The following is a 25,149-nucleotide window of genomic DNA, read 5'->3' on the forward strand; positions in this document are numbered from 1 at the left end:
TGTTTCAGTGGCCTTTGATTGATTGATAAGATCTACATTCAGATACTGAGTGAGAGACGGTTATTGCTGTGTTTAAGACAGATCAGTAACCACTAGGTTCGTCAAGAGTGCACATACACAGATATCATTGGTTAGAGATTTGTTCCTTTCGGTTGACTGATTCTATTCCTGAGAGATTAAACTTGAGGAGGATGAACAAGTCTCGCTTTGCCCTCTCCTCTATCCAGACTTGTCAACATGAATGAAAAAATAGCACTTTTTCCAACTGTCAACATGCATAATAGTGAGCCATATTTACAATTCCTGCCGTTGCTAGGATAATAGAGAGAATGATCCCTCATGCCACAGAGAGTGGTGTTGACAGTGCTGATAATAAGACATCTCTAACTGTTATAAATTGTAAGCCTATCTCTGTAGCATGAAATGAAATTATCATTTAAGAATGTTAATAATCCGCAATATGTATTGTACACTTACCACAAGCACTAAGTTGAATATTCTTTTGACTTATCAGTTTTCTCCTATGGTAAGTATAGAAAATAACAGCTGCATACAAGACCCAATTTGGGAAAGCTTTATTTTACAGGTCCTTAATTTCTAATAGTTCTCTGGAGTTATTTGCAGGTATTGAACAATTATTTTTTAGGACATTTTACAGAGAGGGTGGTGCAGTTTGGTACAAATGATAAGAAATAGAAAAAAGTGTTAAATTGGTTTAGTTGGTAAGTACAAGATTGTTATATTTGGGTTCATACGTATTTGTTACTTAGCTAGATTTTTAATAAATGAGACCCTTACTTCTTTAACAGACAGAAAATACTGATTTTGCATTGTGTAGTTTTGTGTGTCAAATGATATTTTAGCTTGTTGGATTGTTTCTTAAAAAGCATATCTCCCTCAAATTACATAGAAATGTCCTAGGAATTAATAATACGCAGCAGCTACTTTTAGGTAATTATTGAAGAAAACTGATATGCTAAATATCTGCACTATTACTCAGAAAAATTCCAGGAACTTGTAAAATAAAACATTACCTGAAACTTGATATTTGCTTGAATCACAAAGAGACTAATTTTAATGTTGTATAATCCTTCTGAAAATACATAAGTTTGGAACTCAAAATGCATGTGGGACACACTAACTATAAGCCCAAAAAAAAACCAGGTACCAGGACACTGTAAGAAAAGTATTACTTCAGTGATAAAAATAAGGGCACCTTTGCCATTCAAAGGCTCATTTAATACGTGTCAATATAATGTGGGTCGCTTACTTTCTCACAACAGTGTTGGCATAGGTACATTTTTTCTGATGATAAAATCCAGCCACTGTAGAGATGCTGGTTGGGTAAGACACGCCTCATGTAACTGGCAGTCGATCAAGGTGTCAAGCGTATAATTTCAGACATCAACACCATCCTTTATAATGAGCGACAACAAAAGCCATTTCATTCCTTCACAGGAGGTTAGGTTAGTGCACGTGCAGGATTTCTTTCCTTGGACACATTAATGTACTGACTTTACTACAGCATGGGATCGAGGATGTTTTTGCTGTTGGTTCTTGTACTGCTAATACTCATTGATCACAGTCAAGGTATTGTATACTTTATCTGACTAAGACAATATAAGGAGTTGTAAAAGTAATTTAAAACCTTGTGCATATTATTCTGTATTTTTTTCTTTTTTCAAAGGTGTTCCTGAAACACATGACCGATCCCTAATTGTCAGCACATTCACTGATGGTATGTGACATCAGTGGGGATAATGAGTTTTTCACTAGAGTGATTCATTACATTTATTGAGTTATTATTAATCATCAATAAAACATTGTTATTAAGTTTGATATTAATTGTGTTGTAGCTTCTGCTGTTGGGGAAGCTCTGGCAACTCCAAATCCTATCAAGACACCAAAACAGCTTAACAGACCGTGTAACTGTAAAGGTGAAATAACTATTATCAAGGGCATTCAGTACAGAAAATACATATCAGTTTAGTGCTTCATTAGTTTACTTTATAAACATAGCCTCAGTTGTTAATCTCAGTCCATTATCCATCTATTTGTCTCTTTTGTTCTTATGTATCTGGGTCATGCAGGAAAGGAAAGAGAGATGGTGGATACACAGTGCCTTTGTCAGAAGTCTACCAGACGCAAGCCTGGAAATTGTGAGTTACATGTAGTTTTTGAGATTTATAATATAATGAAGTAAATGAAAATAAAACAAGCAGTAATTAGAAAAATCATTGTACTTTCAGTGTATTATCCTTACTAAAACTGAAAGGTTATTCTAGACTAGAAATCTGTAATTAACACATTTGAGAACACTTTGGCCATTAAACTTGTTTTTTTTCTTACCCTGTTGCTTTATTTGTCTGGAATAATTCAAACCATGAGGGAGACAACTGTGCCAGAAAAGAAAAATCAAGAATCGGGGGAAGTGCAGCCAGTTTTCCAAACTGGAGAAGTATGGTAACGCCAGGAGGATTAAAAGACCCAGTGTCCCCATATGAACAACACTAAGAAGTGCTCCTTATGTGCATCAGTGTTTTTGTAATGATCACTAGCGTATATATTTCTTTGTATACACATTATATTTCTTTTACAGCAAGTGCATATGACAATGTTTCACTGACTGAAGTGTAACTTTCTGAAACAGCATAAAGATGTCTCTATACTCCCAAATAAAGTACCAAATGGAATTAATGTTCTTCTGTTTTATTGATTAAGAAATGTATATATATGATAATATAATACAGTGAATCAAAGCATTACATTCAAGTCAAAGACTTACATTTATAGTTTTATACAAAATTTTACAGAAAAGAACTGTGTAGGAAAGAATATTAAGAGTAAATAACTGCTATTAAAAATGTACCAAAAGAGCTAAGGAATGGAGGCATTTTAAAGTAATACAATATTATTATTTTCCTCTATAAAATTACGCAAATGTATTTAATTCTTTACTGAACTGACTCCATGGCAGTAACAGTAACTACCACAACACAGCTACTTTTACTTGCTAACAGTGACATTTAATGTAAAAAACAAAACAGGCAAGTTAATGACAACAATATGATAAAAGTAAATATCAAACAACAAACTGCATCAGAGTCTGTCACGCTTTCTTCTTTGCCTTTCCACGAAAACCTACAAGAACTAAAAAAATGCGTTCTCTTGCTGCCATTGTATAGTACTATATAGTTAACATTAAGAATGTTAACTATACAGTACTTTCCTATTCATTTTACAGTAAGATTATTGACAGAGTGTGGAGGAAGCAAGAGGCCTTTCACTTTTGACTGGATTTCCCAGGGTGGAGGACTCAGTGGAACAGCGTGGAGAGAGATGAGGCAAACAGAACCATCAACATCAGACCACTTTGGGATGAGAAATGGAGGGCAGAGGCATGAGCTGAGAGGGAGAGGGAAAGGAAATAATGATCTATATAAATAAGACTTTCTTCTTCTTAGTATTATTATAGAATTAGAATTAGACCATTACAGAACTTATTATGGGGATACTGTAGTGACCACATAAAAGATTAGGAGAGGAGAGGTAAGACTCACTCACCGGTGAGGGTAAAGGCTTTAGTCTTGTACATTGTGATGTTAGTCACAGGGTTCCTCGCTTTGCATTTGTAGCTCCCCGCCTTCTCTTTTGATGCTTTGAAAGTGATAACAGAGCCAGTCTCGACTGCTGATGGCTGGTTGTTTAAGAACCAGTGAAAGTCACAATCTGGCCGGGAATCAGTGGAGCATTTCAGGGTCACAATGTGGCCAACTTTTGCTGAATCTGGACCAGAGATACTCACATTAAATGGACCATCTGCAAACAGACAGAGAAGTTGGTGAAAGTAGGTATTTCTGGTCAAACTCAAACAATAGCATGGCAAATTACCATTACAGTAAATATCATACATTCATTATTATTCATTCAGCTGCTGAATTGTACTACTGTAAAATTCACTTTGTCCCAAGATATCAACAGGGTCAAGGAGTATTGCACCAGAAAATACACCTGCACCACACTGCAAAAACTGTTTCTAAATTAAGTGAGATAATAGACTTATTTTGTTTAGCTAGATACAAGGGACATGTCTGTTACAGGACCTCCAGTATGCTTTGACAGTTATTTTAAGCTCTGAAGTTTCAAGACAAGAACATCTTATTTCAAGTTTTAGTCTTTATATTGGGGTACAAAATATAATTTCAAGGTTGAAATTATACATGTGTTAATTTTTGAAAAACCTGTCACATTCCATCAATAGCAATAGTACTTCAGATGGTCGCATTCAGTACAATACAAACATATAGACAGAATAATCAGTAAACCTAGCACCCTTTTTCTGATGATGAAAATAATATAAACCAGAATAGCACATATTGTACACATGTGCTGACAAAACGATGCAGACATTGCATGCAAAAGCACTAACTTTGAAGTAATTCCATCATTGTTGGTCAACAGTATCAACAAAGGTGGTATTTTCACAATGACCATTGTTAATGGAAGAGTCTACAGCCATGCAAATTATAATACTAAATGTCATATTATATATTTGTTTCTTCCTTTGGACTGTTGTTCTTATAGAACATTTAAAAAAACAACATTGGCTTTCAATAATGTTAATATTGATTTTCTTAAAGCTACTTAAAATGAAAAAGACTAAATAAAATAAAATAAAAAATCCACTCCATTGTTTCCTACAATACTCACAGTTCACCAGGAGCTTGTATTCGGGGCTTTCATGTGAACCAGCCTTATCAGTAGCGATACACCGATATGTCCCGTCATTGTTCAGTGTCACTGGGGTGAAGTTCAGCATGTTGTAGGACAGGAGTTTGTTATCAATGGAGGTGTTAATCATCCAGGATATAGAGGTATAAGGCCCAATAACCTCACAGGTGAGAGTGAAGTCCTCAAAGTTTATTGGAACTGTGTTGTTTTTGACCATCACTGACTCTATACCCTCTGTAGACACAAAACACAGTGAGTTGCACTTCATCCTAATACAACATTTAGTCTGTTAGAACACTTTAAAAATCAGTATTTGATCAGTAACACAGTAATGTGACTTGCATATTCAAGTTTTCTTACTAATGACTGTGAGCATTGTGGAGTTTGTGCTGTTCTTTCCTGTCACGTAATTGTAGGCTATACAGGTGTATTCTCCACTCATGTTTAAAGATAAATGGTCAGCTGTAAACACTGCAGTATTGGCCAACAGGGAGCCATTGAACCACCAGCTGAAGTTGCTGGTAGGCACTGACACGGTAGAACAGTTGAAGACTGCATAATGTCCCATCTCGGCAAAAGATGGCCCATAAATGATGGGTGTTTCAGGTCCAACTACAGCAGCAAAGGAGATAGTGTACAGTATTTCAGCAACAATAAATTATTTAGAATGATGCTCCACAGTATATAAAATTGACAGTTACAAATTTAACACTTATAATAACATAAATCCTTTAAATGTTATACTCACAGTTTACAAGAAGCATGTAAGTTTCGCTCGTCATATTTTCAACAGGATTGATGGCCATACATTGATAGTCTCCAGTGTCATCACGTTCTAATGGCTTGAAGGAGACTGTCTTGTTATCCATGTAGAAGACAGTTCTGTTGTCTGCATGCAGTGGTTTGCCATTCTTCATCCAGTCAACATGTTCAGCAGGTCCAGTCACATTACATGTTAGTTTATATGAACGACCTTCTATGGCAGGATTCATGGATGTCTCTATTTTTACATCTTTTATTGGCTCTGAAAACAAAGCAAAAATCCACAATAGTTATTTGGTTCTCTCCTGAGGCACCTTTCCCTTTTGTACACAGGAAAAACTTTTTTTCAGAAACATAAAAATAGTCATCTAAATCTCACCAAAAACAGTAAGTGTCTTTGTGTCAGAGCTGTTTTGGCCAGTAATGTGGTTGTTGGCCATGCAGGTGTATGTCCCACTCATGTCTGTGGTAAGAGGAGGTGTTACATACTCAGATGTATTGGCCACCAGAGAATTATTGAAGTACCATTTGAAGAGGCTGTGAGGGTATGATGATGCTGAGCAGTTGAGTGTGACACTGTGTCCTATCTTCGCCACACTTGGTCCTGTGATAGTTGGTATATCTGGTCCATCTAAAGACACATGGACATTACCTTAAATCAGTTTAATTTAAAATACGTTCACATTACTTTCAAAACATTCAAAATGACAGTTATTATGAGGCGTTAGACTCCAGGGATCCTAAGAACCACCAGCCGAACTGGTTGGGAAGCATCGACATGGCAGAGCTGTTGGCATGCAGTCCTGTCTGGGCAAAAGATAGCCCAGAAATGACAAGTGTTTCTGGTCCAACCACGATAGAAAGAAGACTGTGTGCTCTTATAATACAACATGTTAACAGCTAGAAGTACTATGTCTTTAAATAACTCAGGATGATGCACTACAGTATATAAAATGTTTGGATACCAGGCTAACCCTGGTTTTCTGAGAACTGAGTGCAGTATCTTGTTATGAGAAGTGCTCCCTCAGTCACAGAGGCCACATTTGGCCCTGTAATAGTTGACTTCTCCAGTCCATCTGAACACATGTATATTACCTTAAATCATCTTCACTGAGAACATGTCCACATGATTGTCAAGCCATGGAAAAAGCCAGTTGTAAACACTTAAGTATTGGCCATCAGTGGGGCACTACACCACTAGCTCAATTAGTCAGGGAGGAAGACTATGTAATGTTGTGTTTTGAAAACAGATGGCCCAGAAATAACAGATGTTTGTGGTCCAGCTACAATAGCAAAGGAGATTGTGGTTTCAACTTCTTACAGTGTCAGTATAATGAAATAAATACCTGAGGATGATGCACTACAGTATAATATGTGTTTGGTTACCAGTGTTTAGCACCGTCCACGCCAAGAACGATAACTATAATGATAGCTATAAATATATATTTTTAAAAATCATTCTAACTCAAGTGGATGGCGGAGTCCACACCACAACTATAACAACAACGACAGTGACAAACGATATCATTGGGGTCACTTTCAAACACTGACAGCCAATCAAAATCCATCCCCTAAACCATATAGACAAAGTCTCCATCTAGCCTGACATTTCCAGTAAAACTTCAAAATCTGCATATATCATCTTAATTCTGGAAACTGACGTATGACTTTATTTATATTTATTTATTTTAATGTGGTTTTGCTCCTTTCTCATCACCTATACAGTCTATGCTCACTACATACAAGGAAGGTTTGAAAGAGAACTTTCAGTAATACATTTAACACTTATAGTAACATAAATCCTTTAAATGTTATACTCACAGTTTACAAGAAGCATGTAAGTTTCGCTCGTCATATTTTCAACAGGATTGATGGCCATACATTGATAGTCTCCAGTGTCATCACGTTCTAATGGCTTGAAGGAGACTGTCTTGTTATCTATGTAGAAGACAGTTCTGTTGTCTGCATGCAGTGGTTTGCCATTCTTCATCCAGTCAACATGTTCAGCAGGTCCAGTCACATTACATGTTAGTTTATATGAATGACCTTCTATGGCAGGATTCATGGATGTCTCTATTTTTACATCTTTTATTGGCTCTGAAAACAAAGCAAAAATCCACAATAGTTATTTGGTTCTCTCCTGAGGCACCTTTCCCTTTTGTACACAGGAAAAACTTTTTTTCAGAAACATAAAAATAGTCATCCAAATCTCACCAAAAACAGTAAGTGTCTTTGTGTCAGAGCTGTTTTGGCCAGTGATGTGGTTGTTGGCCATGCAGGTGTACGTCCCACTCATGTCTGTGGTAAGAGGAGGTGTTACATACTCAGATGTATTGGCCACCAGAGAATTATTGAAGTACCATTTGAAGAGGCTGTGAGGGTATGATGATGCTGAGCAGTTGAGTGTGACACTGTGTCCTATCTTCGCCACACTTGGTCCTGTGATAGTTGGCATCTCTGGTCCATCTAAACACATTGACATTATCATAAATCACCTTTACTGAAAACATGTTGACAAGACTGTCAAGCCATTCATAAAACAAAGTACTGTGCATGAATGGAGAATTTCACCATTGGATAATCTGATACCATTGGATAAAAGTGATTTTTAATTAATTTCAGTTGTTATTTTATGATGAATATACTAGATGTGGCAACATCCGCTAATGTCTCGTCTAATTCCCCCGTAGTTAAAGGGGAACTGCACTGATTTCACGCGTCAAAGTGTTTTTACAGGTCTTGCACAGTGCATATGTCAAAAAAAGTTTTACAAAGTCTTTTATGGCTCCAGAGGGAGCTGCGCATTTTCATAAAGTGTCTCAATCAATGCCACTTGAGGCAATATCACTTGGTAAAGGTTACTAGACTTCTTTAGCTATTGAGTTGCATTGTGGGTAATATAGGTGCCAGGTTTTAACTAGAGGAAGAATGCATGAAATAAATAAAGACCATTTTGCTGGTTCTGCTGCAATGATTTGACAGTTTTATACAAATGCAATGCTAAATTGATGCGATACACCTAATAATTTCCTTTAAACCCTGTTTTTGAGGGTGAAATACTACTTTGGTTTCGGTCGAATTCCCATTTGTTGTATTTCTTTTGACAAATATATACCGTATATGTTATAGTAATATCAAAAGGGGATAGGGGCTTAGAAAAAGCTGCATTCTGAGTACTCACATATAACTTTCAGCATAAAGCTGTCACTGGCTAAGCTGCTGAGTGGGTTGGAGGCACTGCACTTGTAGTTCCCATTGTCAGAAAACATGACAGGATCAAAGGTGAGGATGGTGTTGTCCGTTGAGAAGTTTCTTCTGTTGTCAGCATACAATGGCAATCCAAGATGCATCCACATAATTGACTCAACATCTCCAGCAGTCTCACAGATTAGAGAGAAAGTGTGGTTCAAGATTGGCTGAGGTCCGGCAATTTTTATTGATGCCATGGTCACCGGAACTGTGGAAAGATAGAGAATTAAAGGATGATACATTACTATGTGGTAGGGATTTACATTTTTGCTGAACATAATTGTTTGACGTTTTGGGAAATATGCTTTTTCACTTTCACCCAGCATCCAGTCTAAGCTATGCTAACCTTCTTTTTGCTGTAGCTTCAAATTTTACAGATATACATTAGAGTGGTATCAATCATGTAAATCTCGGCAAGAAAGCAAATGAGCATATCTCCCAAAATGTTACTCCTTTACAGTAAGTTACCCAAAACAGTCAGCATCTTGTATGCGGTGCTGTTTTTCCTGGTTATGTTGTTGTACGCCATGCAGATGTACTTCCCGCTCATATTTAAGGTCAGAGGTCCAATCTGGTACTCTGAGGTGGTAGCCACCAGGGAACCATTGAAGTACCAGCTGAAGTGGCAGCGAGGATGAGAGTTGCTTGAGCAGTTGAGGGTCACCAGTGTTCCTGTCAGAGCCACGGATGGCCCCGTGATCACTGTTGTCATTGGGCCATCTTTGAATGTCAGGCAATTAGGAAAAAAGGTTACATTTTTTCCAATATGCTTGGTCTTTGTGTGTCTGTTGATATGTACAAGATATCGCTATGAACAATGGAATTGATAGATAGATAGATAGATAGATAGATAGATAGATAGATAGATTAAAATACTTACAGTTAACTTCGACTGTGTAGGGGCTGCTGGTCATGTTGCTCACAGCATTCAAAGCCTGACACTGATAATCTCCACCATCTGACATCTGGACTGGGTGGAGAATCAGTGTCTTGTTGCCCATATCAAACACTGTTGTGTTGTCAGCAGAAATAAGCTGACCATTCCTCCACCACTGAATGTAGTCAACAGATCCAGTCACTTCACAATGCAGAGTGAATGGCTCATCATGTATTGCTGGTCCACCTGTGTGATTCACCACAGCTGCTGCTATTGGCTCTATAAGAGGAGAAGGGAATTAAATTCACACATGTATGTAGGTTTGAGTGAATATGGGTTCTTTCTTAATATCGCTTTGTTGCTGAGAGTTAGATGCGTAGATCAATTCCACTCTCATATCTGTCCATTAAATGTCAGGCTACACCCAGCAGCCGGTTAGCTTAGCTTAGCACAAAGACTGGAAACAGGGGGAAACAACCAGCCTGGCTCTGTCTGAAGGTGAGCAAAACCACCCACCAGCACCTCTAAATCTAAAAAGCTTACACTTATATCTCATTTGTTTAAGCTGAACAAAAAATGAATAGTCAAAACAAGTATCTGCTGGCTTCCTGGCAACCTCATGGTGATGACAAGATTTCAGGATGTCACTGTGCCCGACCAAGAAATGGTCTAACACGTAACCGCCTGTAGAACCTCAACTCTTTATTTTCATACCCTTTGATTCTTGCATAGATTGAGATATACTGTGTTCATTGGTGAGATTTAGAGGTAATGGTAGGTGTATTTTGTCACCTTCGGACAGCTAGCTGTTTTCCCCCCTGATAGAATGGACAGATATTTATGAAAATGGTATTGATCAAATGACTATCTGCAAGAAAGTGAGTAAGCGTATTATCTAAAGTGATAAACAATTTCTTCGAAATAATATGAAACAAAATCAAAGATCCAAAGATCCACCCTCTCAAATACTACAAATCCTCTCTTACCCTCTATCCTGATCATTGCACTTGCACTGCTGAACCTTGATGTGACTTTGTTGTAAAATTGGCATATGTAGTTTCCTGAGTCGCTCTTCGTGACATTCTGTAGGTGAAGCTGTGGGCCAGACTGATTGAGGGACACCCCACCAACCATCCACTGTATCATTGCTGGAGGGTTGGACTCCGCTGAGCATGTCAGCGCGATGTTAGACCCTGTTCTGTATGCGTGCTTCATGGGCCTGATCGTCATTGTTGTGTTACTGGGACCATCTAATGAAGCAACAGGGGGGGAAATTGTTTTAGGTGTTAATGTTAGGATTGTTGTTATCAATGTATATCATATATTTTTTAGAAAAACTCACAGCTTATGTTCAGATGTACAGGAAGACTAATTTCTTGGCTGACACCATTGGACACATTACACCTGAATGGCCCCTCGTCATAGCGAGTCACTCTGGCTATAGTGAGGGTGGAGCCTCCATCACTGAACTGAACTCCACCACCGGCTGTGACCACAGAGCTGCCTTTCAGCCACATATAAGACAAGGATGAGCCATTGGACACAGAGCATATGAGAACTGCTGTGTGATTGAACTCCACCAGGTTGGTTGCGTTTGCCCTCAGGGTCACATTTGAAATAGGCACTGCGGAGAGGAAAATAAAAAGCTATTTGTCAAGTTTGAAGGACATGTGGGAGTTCAGTGGACAAGCAATGTCCTAACTGAATTTTAGGCAGAGGTGATGACTACAGCATGGATTGACATGGAATTTTACACAGACTTTCATGGTCATGAATCCTAATGACTTTAGTGATCTATGACTTTTCCTCTATTGCCACCATGAGGTTCATGTTTGTGGTTGTTAGTGAAATGTCTCAAAAACTATTGCCATGAAACTTGATACAGACATAAATGTTCCCTTCAGGATGAATTGTGATAACTTTGGTGATCCCTTAGCATTTCTCCTGGCGCCATCATCCAGTCAAAATTTTAATTTGTCAAATACTTGGTTTGTGACGGAATATTTTCAAAACTAATGACATTGCCATCCGTCTCAGTTGCTCGCTTAGTACAAATGTCTGCATGATAACACACTAAACTAGGATGATAACAAAACATCATACCTGTGAAACATCAGCACTGCTGTTGTGGGTATGTTAGAATGCTGATTTGAGCATTTTTTTTTCAAAGCACTACTGTGCCTAAGCAAAGCCTCACAGCGCTAACATGGCTGTTGCCTCATAGTCTTGTTAAGCAATAACACTGCTTCCTTTTTTGGGAAAAAAGTACTTTGCTCCATTTCAGGTGACTAAGAACCATGATTTGGACTTTCATAAATTTGGTGTAAGAATAACTGTTAGTCCTAATAACCAGCTCCACTATGTTTAATGTATGTATGTTCATGCATGTTGATTATGGAAACTAGTTTGAAATGAGTAGAAAAAAGGTTTTATCCCTTTGAGAGAACATTTTCAACCAAAAATGTCTATTTTTCTATAATTTCTATTTATCACATCTGAGAATTGAAACCTTGAAATTTGAATCTAAAAGTTTTTTTTGAGCAAATCTGCTGACTGTTGGCAAAGGCAAGCTGACCTAAATAGCTTCTACCATGCTGCTCCATTTGTCTTGCAAATAAAAAGTTTGTGAACATAGAAGAAAACATTTGAATACACAAATATTATCCCTTTATTGCTGTATTTTGAATGTTGGCAGTAAGTAAACAGTAAGTAAAGGTGATAAAATGGTCCTTACCTTGGACTGACAGTGTTAACTGATCATGAAATGAATTAATTTCCTGTAATGTGTACAATCCAGAGTCTTCCAGCTGTACTGACATTATAGCTAATGATGAACTGGTTGAATTGAATATAGTTCTGTTTTTCCAAGCATTAGATATGACTACATTCCCTGGATACATTAACACAATCATGTTATTGTTGAACTGCCATGACCCTGTAGTGACAGTGGCTTCGCTGAAAAGTGTGACATTGCTGCCCACTGGTAATGGGTTTTCAGAGGCATATATCCTATTGCTACAAACATGATCTGGAAACAACAAGAAACAGAAAATTTAATTAGTCACCCTTAATATTGAAATATTGGTCAAAGTACTTAAATTTGCCTGAACAGCCAACATTTTTATCATTAAAATTTATAAAAATGACTGAAGCTCTCTTTGTCTGAAATTGAAAATCAGTATAATGAAAAATAAGTGAAATAAATTCAAGTTAAAAATAATTCAACCTTACCTGTTGCAAAGGATATTGTTGTTAGGAATATGATAAACACCACTGGAGACTCCATCTTACTCCTCAGTTTCTTTTTGGTTGTAAATAGGCTGGACTTCCTCAGTAGCTAAATGGACTTTACTCTAGCTGTGAAAAATTCCAATCTGGGGATATTGTATAGTTGCAGCTGCCTTTTTATCAGTAAATATTTGCTCTACATCACTCCGCCCTTCTGTTCTCTTGATGCAAATGCTTACGCTCAGTTTGCCATCACCATGCCACCTCAGACATAGCCGCACCTTGTTTTGCCCTGTTCTGCTGTGAGATTTTGTAGTACACACCAAGGAGTGTCCATTTACTGTAAACCTCTGTCATTTGGCAACTTTTAACAAAACAGGGGATGCTATAGGGATGTTTTGTAAGTGTACTGTATGACTTGGAAGAGTAATAAGAATGAAGACCTATTCAGTGGAATCCCATACTGTTGACCAGTAGCGCTGAGCGAAATGAACTATGGGCTTTACCAACACTGCTTCAAACAATACAGGTTAAATAAACATTAAAAAAAATGGGAAAAGACTGCTAACAAAAAAGAAAACTTAAAAACTAAAGATTAAAGTCTTTAAAATAGGTTTATCACTCATCTATCTACATTTATACCGATCCATGTCTGTCCATCAGACAGGTTTGTTGTCAGAGGTATTTGGTAACAAGCTGCACCCATAAAAACAATGTTGACAGGATTTAATAGACAACAATTTCTCTTTCTTGCTCTGTTTACTATAACCACAGACCCACAGAATGGATATCATATATCCACACACAAAGCAGATTAGACATTTTTCCCTAAGACTAGCATTAAAACACCTGATACCACTTAAGCCAAATATCTCTTATGTATGTTTCTTTTCAACTGTTACTTTTCTTTTCTTTTACTGACAATGGATGGGCACTAATTAGTGAATATGATACGTTTCTTTTGAGCGCAACCACAAAAAAATAACTTTTCCTCATTGTTAAAGATTACATAAAAATCAGCCATTGCATCATGTTGGTGATTTTTCTCACTTTTGCATTTGACAACTTATCTTAAATATAGACAACATTTAAAGACGATCATAAGTGCTTAATGGTGCAGCATTTAAAGATTGAGCAAGAGTCTGTGAAATGACATTTTAAATTGAGAATGAAATGAAATTGCTTTTCACAGGGTAGCATTGATCTACCTGCAACTGATTTCTGTGTTTTGAGTTATGTGGTTGTGGTTGTACAAAGTAGTTTCTGCTCACTTTAAACACTCCTTATCGGCCAGAAATCTTTGATTAGTGAACATATTGCTACATACTGTACAAGGTTATGTGACGTAATTAGATTAGCTTTTTAATTCCTTTCTGAATCAAACAATTAACATATACATTTATTACAAAAAAAATCAGAGTGGTACAAATAACAACCAGCACACAAAATGACAATGTGATTATTGATTTTAAGTGTAAGTTGTAGATTGCAAACATTTAGTTTTACATTTGCTTTGTTCAGGACCCAAATCTGGCATCATATACAATGTTTGACAGCAGAAATAGTAGAAAGGTAATAATACACAGTTGAAAATAGCTTTTGTTTCCTATTTTTTCACCATGCTTACACATGTAGAGGTGGTTTTGAATGCTTCATTATATGCTACCAGCAACTAGAGCTTCCATGGACTGAATGAGCCACCAACATCTGTGAAAGAAAAGCAGTCATTTTAAGTAATCTCACAATCATTTTAGTCATATTAATAAATTCTATTACATATTTCTTTGCACACTTAACATATTTCATTGTTTTCTTCTTTCTGACACCCTCCCCACCAAACACAAAACAAAACTCTCCCGCATAACTAATCAGGCGAGCAAAATAATTGGTTCACCCCAAACTCCCCTATTTGAACTGTACACCTGGTCAGTAATCAGGAAAGCCACTCTGATCGAGCAAGATCCCTCTCACCCCCTCCACCAATCCTTCCACTTACTGCCATCAAGTCAACGCTATAAAGTCCCACTGGCCTGGAAAAACATCTACAAAAAATATTTTATTCCCTCTGCGATCATCACCCTGAACAAATTAAAATAGGCGTAGTACTCTGACCTGTTTAGCACTGTTCTTGTCAGTTGTAGTTTTAACAGTTTTAGTAAATGTGTTTAAATGTGCATTATTTGTTCATTGTTGAGTTGTTTACCGTTACAGTTGCAGCTGTTGAACATTGTCAAAGGTCAATTTCTGTTACTTTATGACAGACAATAAAGTTGTCTTATCTTAAATTAAATGTTGGTGTAATTGTTTCAACCCTGCCTCAGTTCTTCATCCATTTAGGGAAACAATAATTTCCCTAAAAACATGTTTGCCATAACAAATGAGTAGTATCTAAAGGCAATTTCTAGGACGCACATATTTACATGATAATACACTGAATTCAATGTCAATAAAATTATTATTTTGGAGATGTGAATTACCAAAAATATAATGTATGTACAAGAAATCATTCTACAACTTGCTGGGCAATGAGAAGAAGAATCCAGCCAATGACAGCACAGGAAGGAGCCACTCATTGGCTGCATGATGTTCACATCCTGATAACAGGGACTCTAGAAACAAACCAAAGGAAGGGTGAGTTTAGGAACAAATGGATAATAAATATGTGTGTTAATATCACTGTACTATTAAACTCACTGCCAATCAAGATGTGTGTGGTGATATTGCTGTCCATGTTGGTTTGATTGTTGAAGGCCAGACAGGAATATGAACCACTTTGGTCCTCACTGACGCTGTAAAGTTCCAACAATGGACCTGTGGTGTTCAAAAGTTCCCCTCTGAAAGCCCACTGAAGCTGAGCTGGAGGATTGGACTGCTTTGAACAGAACATGGTCAGATTGGATCCAATTAAAAAGGAAGTAGTGTTCTGCCCATTCACTGTAAGAACCATGTTATCTGGGCCATCTGAGAGAGAGCGAGCGAGAGAGAGAGAATCAGATATACAGCAATTTTAGAGCTCTGTAAGTGAAACTGGATGATGATATATGGGGGGATTACAGTAATAGCTCTACTCACAGCTGATGAGTAGAGCTATTACTTCTCACATCTATTCTATTTCAGCTGACTAAAACTTATCAAGAGACTTGATTAAACATTATTGCATTTGATCTTTCCCACGAATTGACATGAATTTCTGTTGAAAATTCTCTATAAAGCAAAGCTATACTTCTACTCTTTTTGCTCCTAATTGACCCTTAACCTTGAATGACTCCGCGTTTCGACAGTCTGGTTTGTACTGCAATGTTTACTCTATGTGTACTCTAATGAGTGAACTATTGTAATCTGTGAACTGTTTAGTCTCACCCAGAACAGTGAAGGAGGTGTTGGCCTTAAGCTGGAGGTCACTGCTCTGCACCGCATAGACTCCTGAGTCCGCCATGGTGACAGAGCTCAAAGTGAGAGCACCAGTGAGGACGTTGACCGACGCTCTGCCTCTGTGACTGGAGAAGACAGCCTGATTGGTCCCCCGCCAGGTCAGGATGTCTGTGTCTCCCACTGCCCAGCTTCCACTATTCAGAGACATCGTAGGACACAGCGAGAACGTCACTGTATCCCCAGTCACAGCAGGGTTCATGGAGGGCTGGACCTCCACAGCGCCAGAGGCCAGAACACCTGAGGAAGAGGCATATAGACAGGTTGACTTGTCTCATCATGACTTACTATAGGAAGTTATAAGCAATATTTTTAGGGAAAATTAAGTTAGCATAATCAGAAATTAGTTAGTAGAGCCTACCTTGCATTAAAACCAGCAGTACAATAGCTGGGGTTCCTTCACTTTTCTTCTCCATTTTGTATCAGTGGTCTGATAATGTCCTTGCTTTTTCTGCTCTGTTATACGTGTACATTGTATGTCCAGCCCCCTACTCATAAATACCCTAAGCAGTAACCCCAGTTCTTATCTGCAGGTGTTTTTGGTTATTTGTTCATTCTTGTCAAATGTAGAAAAGGTACATTACATTTTTTGTTTACCATCCTGGGTGAAGTTCTCTAAATGACAAATTGTGACAGAAGGTATGTGTGACAGGATTGGGGGGTGGGGGGTTATGGGTGGTGTTATTTATTCAGGGGTCTTTGGCTAAATAATACAAATTTAGCATAACTGAAATGGCCCTTTCTTATGTGCATCGGGAAAGAGTTAGATTTTGGGATGCTGTTTTTCACCCCAACTCTTGAAAGTTTCTGTGTTTTTGTGTGTATGTCTGTGTCAAAGATTTCATATCGAAACTCCACGTCTGCACCTGCAGCTGTGTGTAATGCATGTTTACTGAGGATGTCTATTTTTTTTGCTTAGTGAATCTTACAAGTACCAACACACCGACTAATGACAACCATCTAATTTTCATTCATGAGACAGAAAGAACAAGATATGATGTGTTAGGCTGACATTTTATATTAATATTAAACTCTTATTTGTTTCAGACATTGAGAAATCTGATGTTTTTTTTTTACCAGCTTTACATGTTGAGTAGGCAGCAGGCCATTATACCTTTCACAATATCACTCAGTAAACACCTGTGTCATTGTTTGAGCTGTGGTGGTACAAAGTTCATTATCTGAGCACACCTGTGTTATGTACCTTACACGCAGGGTGAGATTGATGAGGCTGGGTTATTTGAAGAGCATGAATGTGAGTACTTGCACGGCTGCTCCATTTTCTCTGACGCTGGTTTTAGTCTGTTTGGCAATGTAAATAAAGTCTGGAGAGTAGTTCTTACTGTCTGAGGAAAATCTCCATACAGCAATATGCATATAATTTGAATAATTCTTTGAATAATGCAAAAAGTGTGGTAAAGACCTAAACTAAAAGCATCCCATTAATATGTGTGTTTGTACAGCAAAAATGTGGCTTTTGGTAGGACAAGTCCTAGTACCAGCTGTTATTTGATAGTCTCATATTAGCCATTGTTAGCTGGAATGTCCAAGGTGTATAACATGACATATTCAGTCATTACATCATCCAACTATGTGGTCTGAAGAACCTCATCAATCATAATTCTGTGCACCAAGAGTCCACACAGCCTTACAATGGTTTATACAATGGTTTAGCCTGAGTATTACCTCCCACACAGCCTGTATGCCAGTCTACTAAACTCCAACCTAAATTATGACTTCTATACTGAGTAACTCCACTAGTATAAGTATATCAATTAGACTGATTTGTGGAATGATAAATCAATGAATGGTCCAGTTAAATGCTCCAGAATTTTTAATCACCTTAAAAACTCGAAGGCTGACATCATTTTCCTACAGGAAACCCACTTAAAAACTGCAGATCAGGTTAGATTACACAATCCCTGGATCAGTCAGGTGTTTCATTCTAAATTCAATGCAAGAACCAGAGGGGTAGCAATATTGGTGAACAAAAAGACCCAGTTCATGCCTTCAAACATTATTGCTGATCAAAACGGCAGATATATAATTGTGACAGGTACTTTATATCAGACCCCAGTTCTTTTAGTAAATGTCTACACTCCCAATTAGGACTATGTCAATTTTATGGATAAGCTTTTCTCTTTTCTACCAAACCTCAACATGCATCATCTTATTTTTGGGGGAGACCCCTGTTCTGGACCGCTCTTGCCCCAAATCCTCAACTCGTTCCAAAATGTCCGGCTCTCTGTCAACCTTCATGGGAGAGATTGGGTGTGTGCACTCCTGGAGACTCTTAAACCCACTTTCTAAATCATTCTCTTTTTTTTCACATGCTCATCACTCTTTCTCCCATAAAGATTTTTTTTTTTTGATTGACAGAGCACTTATGGGCTCTGTCCAATCAGTTGACTGTTTGGCTACTGTGATCTCAGATCATGCTCTTCTACAATGGGATATTTCCTTTAATCTGAATGTCTTCTTTGGAAATTTGACACCTTGCTACTTTCTGACAAAGATTTCTGTGATAAAATCTCTAAATCTATTGATATCTTCATACTTACTAATAAATCTGATGAGATATCTCATTCATTATTCTGGGAGATGTTAAAAGCCGTTCTGTGTGACGAAATAATTTCCTATACATCTCATAAGAATAGGGATCAGAAAAAACTATCTCATCGACTATATTCTCAAGTTTGACTCACAATAGGCCACAGACCCTCTCAGAGCTGTATAAAAATAGATTAGATTTACAGCCTGAATGTAACTTATTATCCACTGAAACAGCAGAACGCTTGCTTTTACACTCCCATGGTTTGTCCTATGAATATGGAGATAAGAATAGTTGACTACTGGCACATCAGCTCAAGCGCCAAGCAGCCTCCCAGTTGATACCTTAGATTAGGAATGGATCAAATAATCTTGTCCCCAACCCCCAAAATGTAAACAAGGTCCAAGTCTATTTTGGACTCAGCCTTTACTCTCTGGAACAGATTGGGTATCAATTGTTACAAAGACCTATATGATGGTGATATTTTTTTCTAGCTTCGATTCTTTATGTCTAATTTAATCTGCCATGTTCAAACTTGTTCCACTATCTTCAGATCCGTCACTTTTTACGTAGAAAACTTGACTCCTATCCTGGGCCCCCTCAAGAATCCAAACGAGAGAGCCTTTTCAATCTATCTCCTACTCAGAGGGGCTTATATCTAAAATTTATCAAAACACCATATCCTTGATCAGTGACACAGTCTCCAAATCAAAGTCCAGATGGAAATGAGAATGGAGGCAGAGGATTCTTCATCATCTTGTGCTCAACTCGAGTCTGATCTAACTAAAGGTGGTGCACAGAGCCCACTTCAGTAAATCTAGACTGCATGAAATGTACCCTGACTCCAATCCCAAATGTAACAGTCTACAGGCAGACCTCTCACACATGTCCTGGTCTTGCCCAAAATTGGGATCATATTGATCTTTTTTGATGTACTCTCAACGTTGTTAAATAACATCTTATCTAAGCATGATCGCTTTCTCAACACTTTTAGCCAGGAGAAGAATACTCCTAACTCCTAAATTGCCTGCTCCCCCTTCTTTCTCTGCCTGGCTGAAAGATATGATGTAGTTTCTGCACCTAGAAAAGATCAAATTTACACTTAGAGGGTCCAGTGAGTGCTCTCTTAAAAAGTGGCAACCCTTTATATTTTATTTTAATAGTTGCTCTTCCTTCCAAATCCCTATTTTCCTACTCAATAACATCAGCCTGTAGGAAGCCCCAGATCAGTGTACCACTTAACCCCATGGTCAAACTGAAATAGAGTTTTTTTTTCATTTTTATTTTACTTTATTTATTTTATTTTATTATGTTTTAAGCTTTTTTCTCTCTTCTTTTTCTTTTTTCCATTTTCACCCCATTTTTAGTATTATTGTATTGTGTTTTTTTTTGTTGTTGTTGTTTTTTTTTCCTTTTTCTGCAATGTGTGTTGTCATTGTTCAATGGTTGTGTGGGAGAGGAGGGAGGGTGGGTGAGGAAAAGGAAAATATGAAAATTGTGAACTGTGAAATATTCTATTTTACACTATTCTGTTTTGAATATGCAAAATTTAGTTGCAAATACATACAGCTCTCTAGAAATGATACAAGGTACATTCAGATAAGATCAAATATAAACAACAACAAGCAACAAGATCAAATGATGATCAACTCTTAAAACAGAATGAGAAAGGCTTCTATTTGATGCCCTAATGTCTCAACCTTGTAATCCAACAGCCTGACAAGAGGACAGCCACATTTCCCAATAAGACAGCAGAATCAACTCACTTTCGTTTCACTTTCAGTGAGACTGAGAGGGATGACATGAACCTGTTTGATCGGGACCTGGGTTTGTCCTGGCAACGCCTTGGGAAAATGTTTTCATTAGAATGTTTTGTCATAACTGTTTTGACAGATACGGGTAAATGGCTGCTTGCGTGACACGACTATCAGAATCAGCATTTATCCACATTAAGGTTGTTGAAAAGAATGGCTTATGAAAACTGGGAAATTTAATAATTTGTTTGCCATTTTGTATAATGTGTTCTTATTTTTTGTTGTTGATGTGGAGTCATTTTGGCAATGATGCTACAGGTGTAATAGATAATATGATCTTGCCTATTCACCCTGCATCTTATCTTTACATCATTGACATTGACATTTTCATTGTGGTTTGTGTTTTAATGTTCTCCTTATCATAATGTCATATAAACTAAACTAAACTAAACTAAACTAAACTAAACTAAACTAAACTAAACTAAACTAAACTAAACTAAACTAAACTACAGGGGTTATTCCTTTACAGCAAGGCAGATAGTGAGCTTGATGTGCTGTTGCGCAGATACACTACAGCACATCAAAAGAAATTCAGCACAATGAGAAACCTAATTTTGTTCACCTCTTATGTAACTGAGAGCACAGTGCCTCCCTGTGGACAGTAAACAACATGACCAAAATTGAACACAGCAGTATGGCAAAATCAAGAAAAAGAAGTAAATGCAAAGAAAACAAAACTATAAAATGTTAGCTGGTTGTTTTTTATTCCAGTAAATAAAAAAAATCATGACTCAAGTATACAAATATTTCAGCCTTTTTTAGGCCTAATTATATTAGGAAAGTATATACCTCACAGTATTGATTATACTACTGGTTGATGGTGCACTGGTTATTGAGAGTGCTGCTGGGAAAGCTGACAGTGGAAACATTTATTCTGACTGGAAACACACTTTCGGTGTCAATGGTGTTTCATGGACAGACTAGTTAATGTGGACCTTAGTCTGAGAGAGGGCACTGTTAGTGTTGCACAATTAACTAAGGCCATACAACTATTGTCCTTGTTTTGTTATGTTTGTATCACCAACATAAATTAGTTCTAGTTCACAACAAAACAATCTGGCAAACATTCTTCTCTCTTGTTTTACATTTAGGTTTAAACAGTTTTCTTATCATGCCTCCCCATTCCAACTAAACCACACGGCTAAATTTAGATGATAAGGGGTGAGATAACATATGGAAAAATGAAGAGAACAAAGAGGAGCAATAATATTGTTGCATCACACAAAGGAACTATGAAAGTAAAAGGTCTCGGTCTCCGTCATCCGCTTGCTCTGTGTGACTCTCTTATCTGTTATATTTGTTCATTTTCAGTAAACCAAGAGAAAGATTGGTGTGTCATCACCACAGCTGTTTCAGAAACACATCAGTATGACTGAGTCAGGGGGTCAAACATTTTATTGGCATTTCTAGATAGAAATTGGCCTCACAATAACCTCTATTAAGCATGCGAGTGAATCAGTAACATAACAGTCAGAGGTTACATTCAAGTAAAAAAAAAAGGCTTGTGATGCTAAATTCACTTTGGGAGGAGAAAACACCAAGAATGGGAATCATTCTTGGTGTCAATCAACCATCAGAGACATTAATCATACATTGAATTATACATTGTAAACATTAGTCATACAGAATTACAGCAAAAACAGGATGTGATGAAAGCTGACTGCTGAAGCACTGCAGTTATGAAAATGTAAACAGTGAGCAAATATGTCACAACCAGATTTTTTACTGTATGTGTACACAATAGGTGAAAAATTGTTAAAATTATGACTACAGCTCTGTGTTTGTGTAAGTGAAGTGCAGTTGTGGCGTGGTTTGATAATCTCACCATCATGATGAAACTGCATCATAAAGTTGCAGTGAATTTATATAAGCTGAGAAATCATGCATCAGCTTATATGTGAAATGCGAATAAAAACTTAACATATACACATTAAACAAATATTTCACTATTCATATTTTCAGGAATTCACTGTATGTTACACAATAACTGACAAATAAATTAATGATGAATTAATGATGTTGGTCACCAAAGTTTTAGCCAAATTTGGTTCACCACTAACCAAATGGCCAAATAGAGTCAGTCATTGAAGAAATTTTTTTAAAAAAAGTAAACAACGCTGTGAATCAACAAGTAAGACACAACAGTACCAGGCTGAGTGCAAAAAGCCCACTTAGATGCATCGCCTCTGATCCAGAGAATAGAATACCTGTATAAGTAAAGAAGAGAGACAGAAATAAGCTAATTATTAGCCTGGATTTAATATGACAGTATCACAGTAAATGCAACTTTAAGATCTGACACTGTACATTGTTGAGTTGTCTTTACCTTTAACTTCTACTGTCTTGGTGGCCTCAGCAGAGCGTCCAGCAGCTCGAGTTTCTGCAATGCAGGTGAAGTTTTGGAAAGTGCCAGGTATGAAAGGGACCCACGTGAGCTCATTTTCGTGGACTGAAATGTAGTGTCCAATGGGGAAACCCCTCCGAACTGCAGTTTGACAGTGCAATCCACATTTAAGGTACAGCTGGTCAAGCAGGTGAATTTACTCAATCTTCCAGGAAACACAGTGTCCGGTCCACTAATGCTGATGCTCCATGGATCAACTACAAAAGAGGGAAAAGTTACGTGAAAATTGAAATAAAATCATTTTTCTTCCTTGCCTCATTAAACTATTTTTCTCTTACTTACAGTTGATTAGGTAGCCTATGCTGAAAACTCTTCTCTGTTTGAATGTTGGCAGACAAGTTTCACACTGGTAGAATCCAGCATCAGAAGGCAGCAGCGAGTCAAAATGGAGGGTGAGGTTGTTTTGCAGCAGGCACATTTTTTCACACAGGGTCACTTTCTGTCCATCTTTGTACAAGACAACCTGGTCCTCCAGGTGTGATGGGCCAGGGAGGTCACCTGTTTTAGCTCCATGACAGACCAGATCCAGTGACTGATTGAGTGATGGGATAGTGTTCGGTGGACCTATTTGCACTGACACCTGATATGCAACACAAGATGAAAGAAAGAAGAGGCACACATGTGTGTTACTTACTAATTTTTAAAAAAAATAGCAAAAGTACCAATACAACAATGTAAAAGTACTCCACTACCAGTAAAAGTCCTGCATTCAAAATCCTAGTTAAGTACAGTGTAAGTACAGAAGTATTATCAGCAAAATATCCTTAAAGCATCAAAGTAAAAAGACTCATTCTGCAGAAAAATGATACATCTTATATATGACATTATTAGTTTGCAATACTGATACATTAATGTGCAAGTAGCATTTTACTGTTGTAGCTGATTGAGATGGAGCTAGTTTTAGCAACAGATACAGGTGGGTGGTCTAGTCCAGTGGTTTCCAAGATAATTCTGAGGGGTTGTGAGACGATTTATGTACTGCATATTTGTATGTTTTGACTGAGTATTTGCTTATTTTGTTAAATATTTGATTAATTCTATGTCTTTTGGCCTCAAATTTCAACTGAGAAGTTAAGAGGGGAAATGTCTTTTTGGTGGGACTGCTTTTAACTCATAGACATGTGAAACATGACAAGGAACTACTATTTTTTTACAAGGTAAATGTAAGTAAAAAAAAAAAAAAAAAAGGTTAGGAACCACTGGTTTGAACAATGTTGTATATTTTATAGGCTCATCCATTTATATTTATGTGAAATATTAATCAGAAAAGTAACTACAGCTGTTAAATAAATGAAGTGGAGTAAAAAGAAAAAGAAACATTTTCCTCAAGTTAAGAACAAGTGCTTCAAAATTATACTGAAGTACAATATTTGAGTAAATTCCCCACCACTGTTCAGCAATCAGCCTGCTGTACTTACTCTTAATTTCTACAATGGTGGTAAAACTGCTGGAGACTCTGGAGTTTCTGGATTGAGTACAGCGCACTGTAGTTCCACCATATTGTCCAGTCCGTCTGGTGTCCAGGTTAACATGCTTCCTTTGACCGTGTGGCCCTTAAAGGACCAGGTGTAGGTGCAGTTTGGGAAGCAAGAAGAGGAACAGGTGAAAGCAGTGCTGAAACCAGCTGCCACCCATCCGGTCCAGGCAATGGTCAGACCGAACCCCAAACCTGGTACACCTGAGAGAGAGGAGGAGTCAGTCAGGCTGGAACGGACAATGTATGATGTGCTGTTTAGCTTTTGACCATTAATTTATTCTAACATCAAAGATGCAGGCCTTTGATGGACACAATCCTTTCACTTCAATATTCATTTAGGGTGTGGCCTTGTTATCTATACCTACCAATGAAGCATCTGTCTGTTCCTGTACAGAGACTGTTTCCTATTGTGTTGTCTAGGCAAAAATTTGTTGTTTCTGTTTTTTTCCATAGGCTACATGAATAGTGAAATTCTTGTTTTTTGACTCAGAAAAAACAAAAATCCTGTACATTTGAACACATTTTAATTAAGGAGATGTAATTTCTCTCTTGTCATCTTTTAACTTTTACTAATAGAAGAGGTAAATGGAAAAAAAGGCTGGAGGTTAGATTAGATATGGTAAATTT

At 37.5% G+C, this 25,149-nt stretch overlaps 1 protein-coding gene across 1 annotated transcript; it reads right to left on the reverse strand.

Annotated features, from left to right (window-relative positions):
* Positions 1-2,832: 2,832 nt before the first annotated feature.
* Positions 2,833-12,976, reverse strand: LOC121905258 (hemicentin-1-like). The gene is made up of 15 exons (XM_042423384.1): positions 12,851-12,976; positions 12,354-12,647; positions 10,962-11,243; positions 10,606-10,869; positions 9,623-9,898; positions 9,211-9,462; positions 8,675-8,950; positions 7,708-7,959; positions 7,315-7,590; positions 5,873-6,124; positions 5,480-5,755; positions 5,092-5,343; positions 4,711-4,965; positions 3,565-3,819; positions 2,833-3,405 (listed from the first exon to the last, which is right to left on the reverse strand). The coding sequence occupies exons 1-15, from the start codon at positions 12,903-12,905 to the stop codon at positions 3,317-3,319; spliced, it is 3,606 nt and encodes a 1,201-aa protein (XP_042279318.1). The 5' UTR covers positions 12,906-12,976; the 3' UTR covers positions 2,833-3,316.
* Positions 12,977-25,149: the final 12,173 nt, after the last annotated feature.

The sequence above is a fragment of the Thunnus maccoyii genome, chromosome 10, assembly GCF_910596095.1.
Source record: "Thunnus maccoyii chromosome 10, fThuMac1.1, whole genome shotgun sequence".
Lineage (NCBI taxonomy): Eukaryota > Metazoa > Chordata > Actinopteri > Scombriformes > Scombridae > Thunnus > Thunnus maccoyii.

Coding starts and splice junctions, on each gene's coding strand:
- LOC121905258 (XM_042423384.1), bottom strand. CDS start 12,905: ATGGAGTCTCCAGTGGTGTTTATCATATTCCTAACAACAATATCCTTT. Junction 9,463..9,622: donor CTACACAGTCGAAGTTAACT/GTAAGTATTTTA, acceptor TGACATTCAAAG/ATGGCCCAATGACAACAGTG. Junction 7,960..8,674: donor CTTTATGCTGAAAGTTATAT/GTGAGTACTCAG, acceptor CAATGTGTTTAG/ATGGACCAGAGATGCCAACT.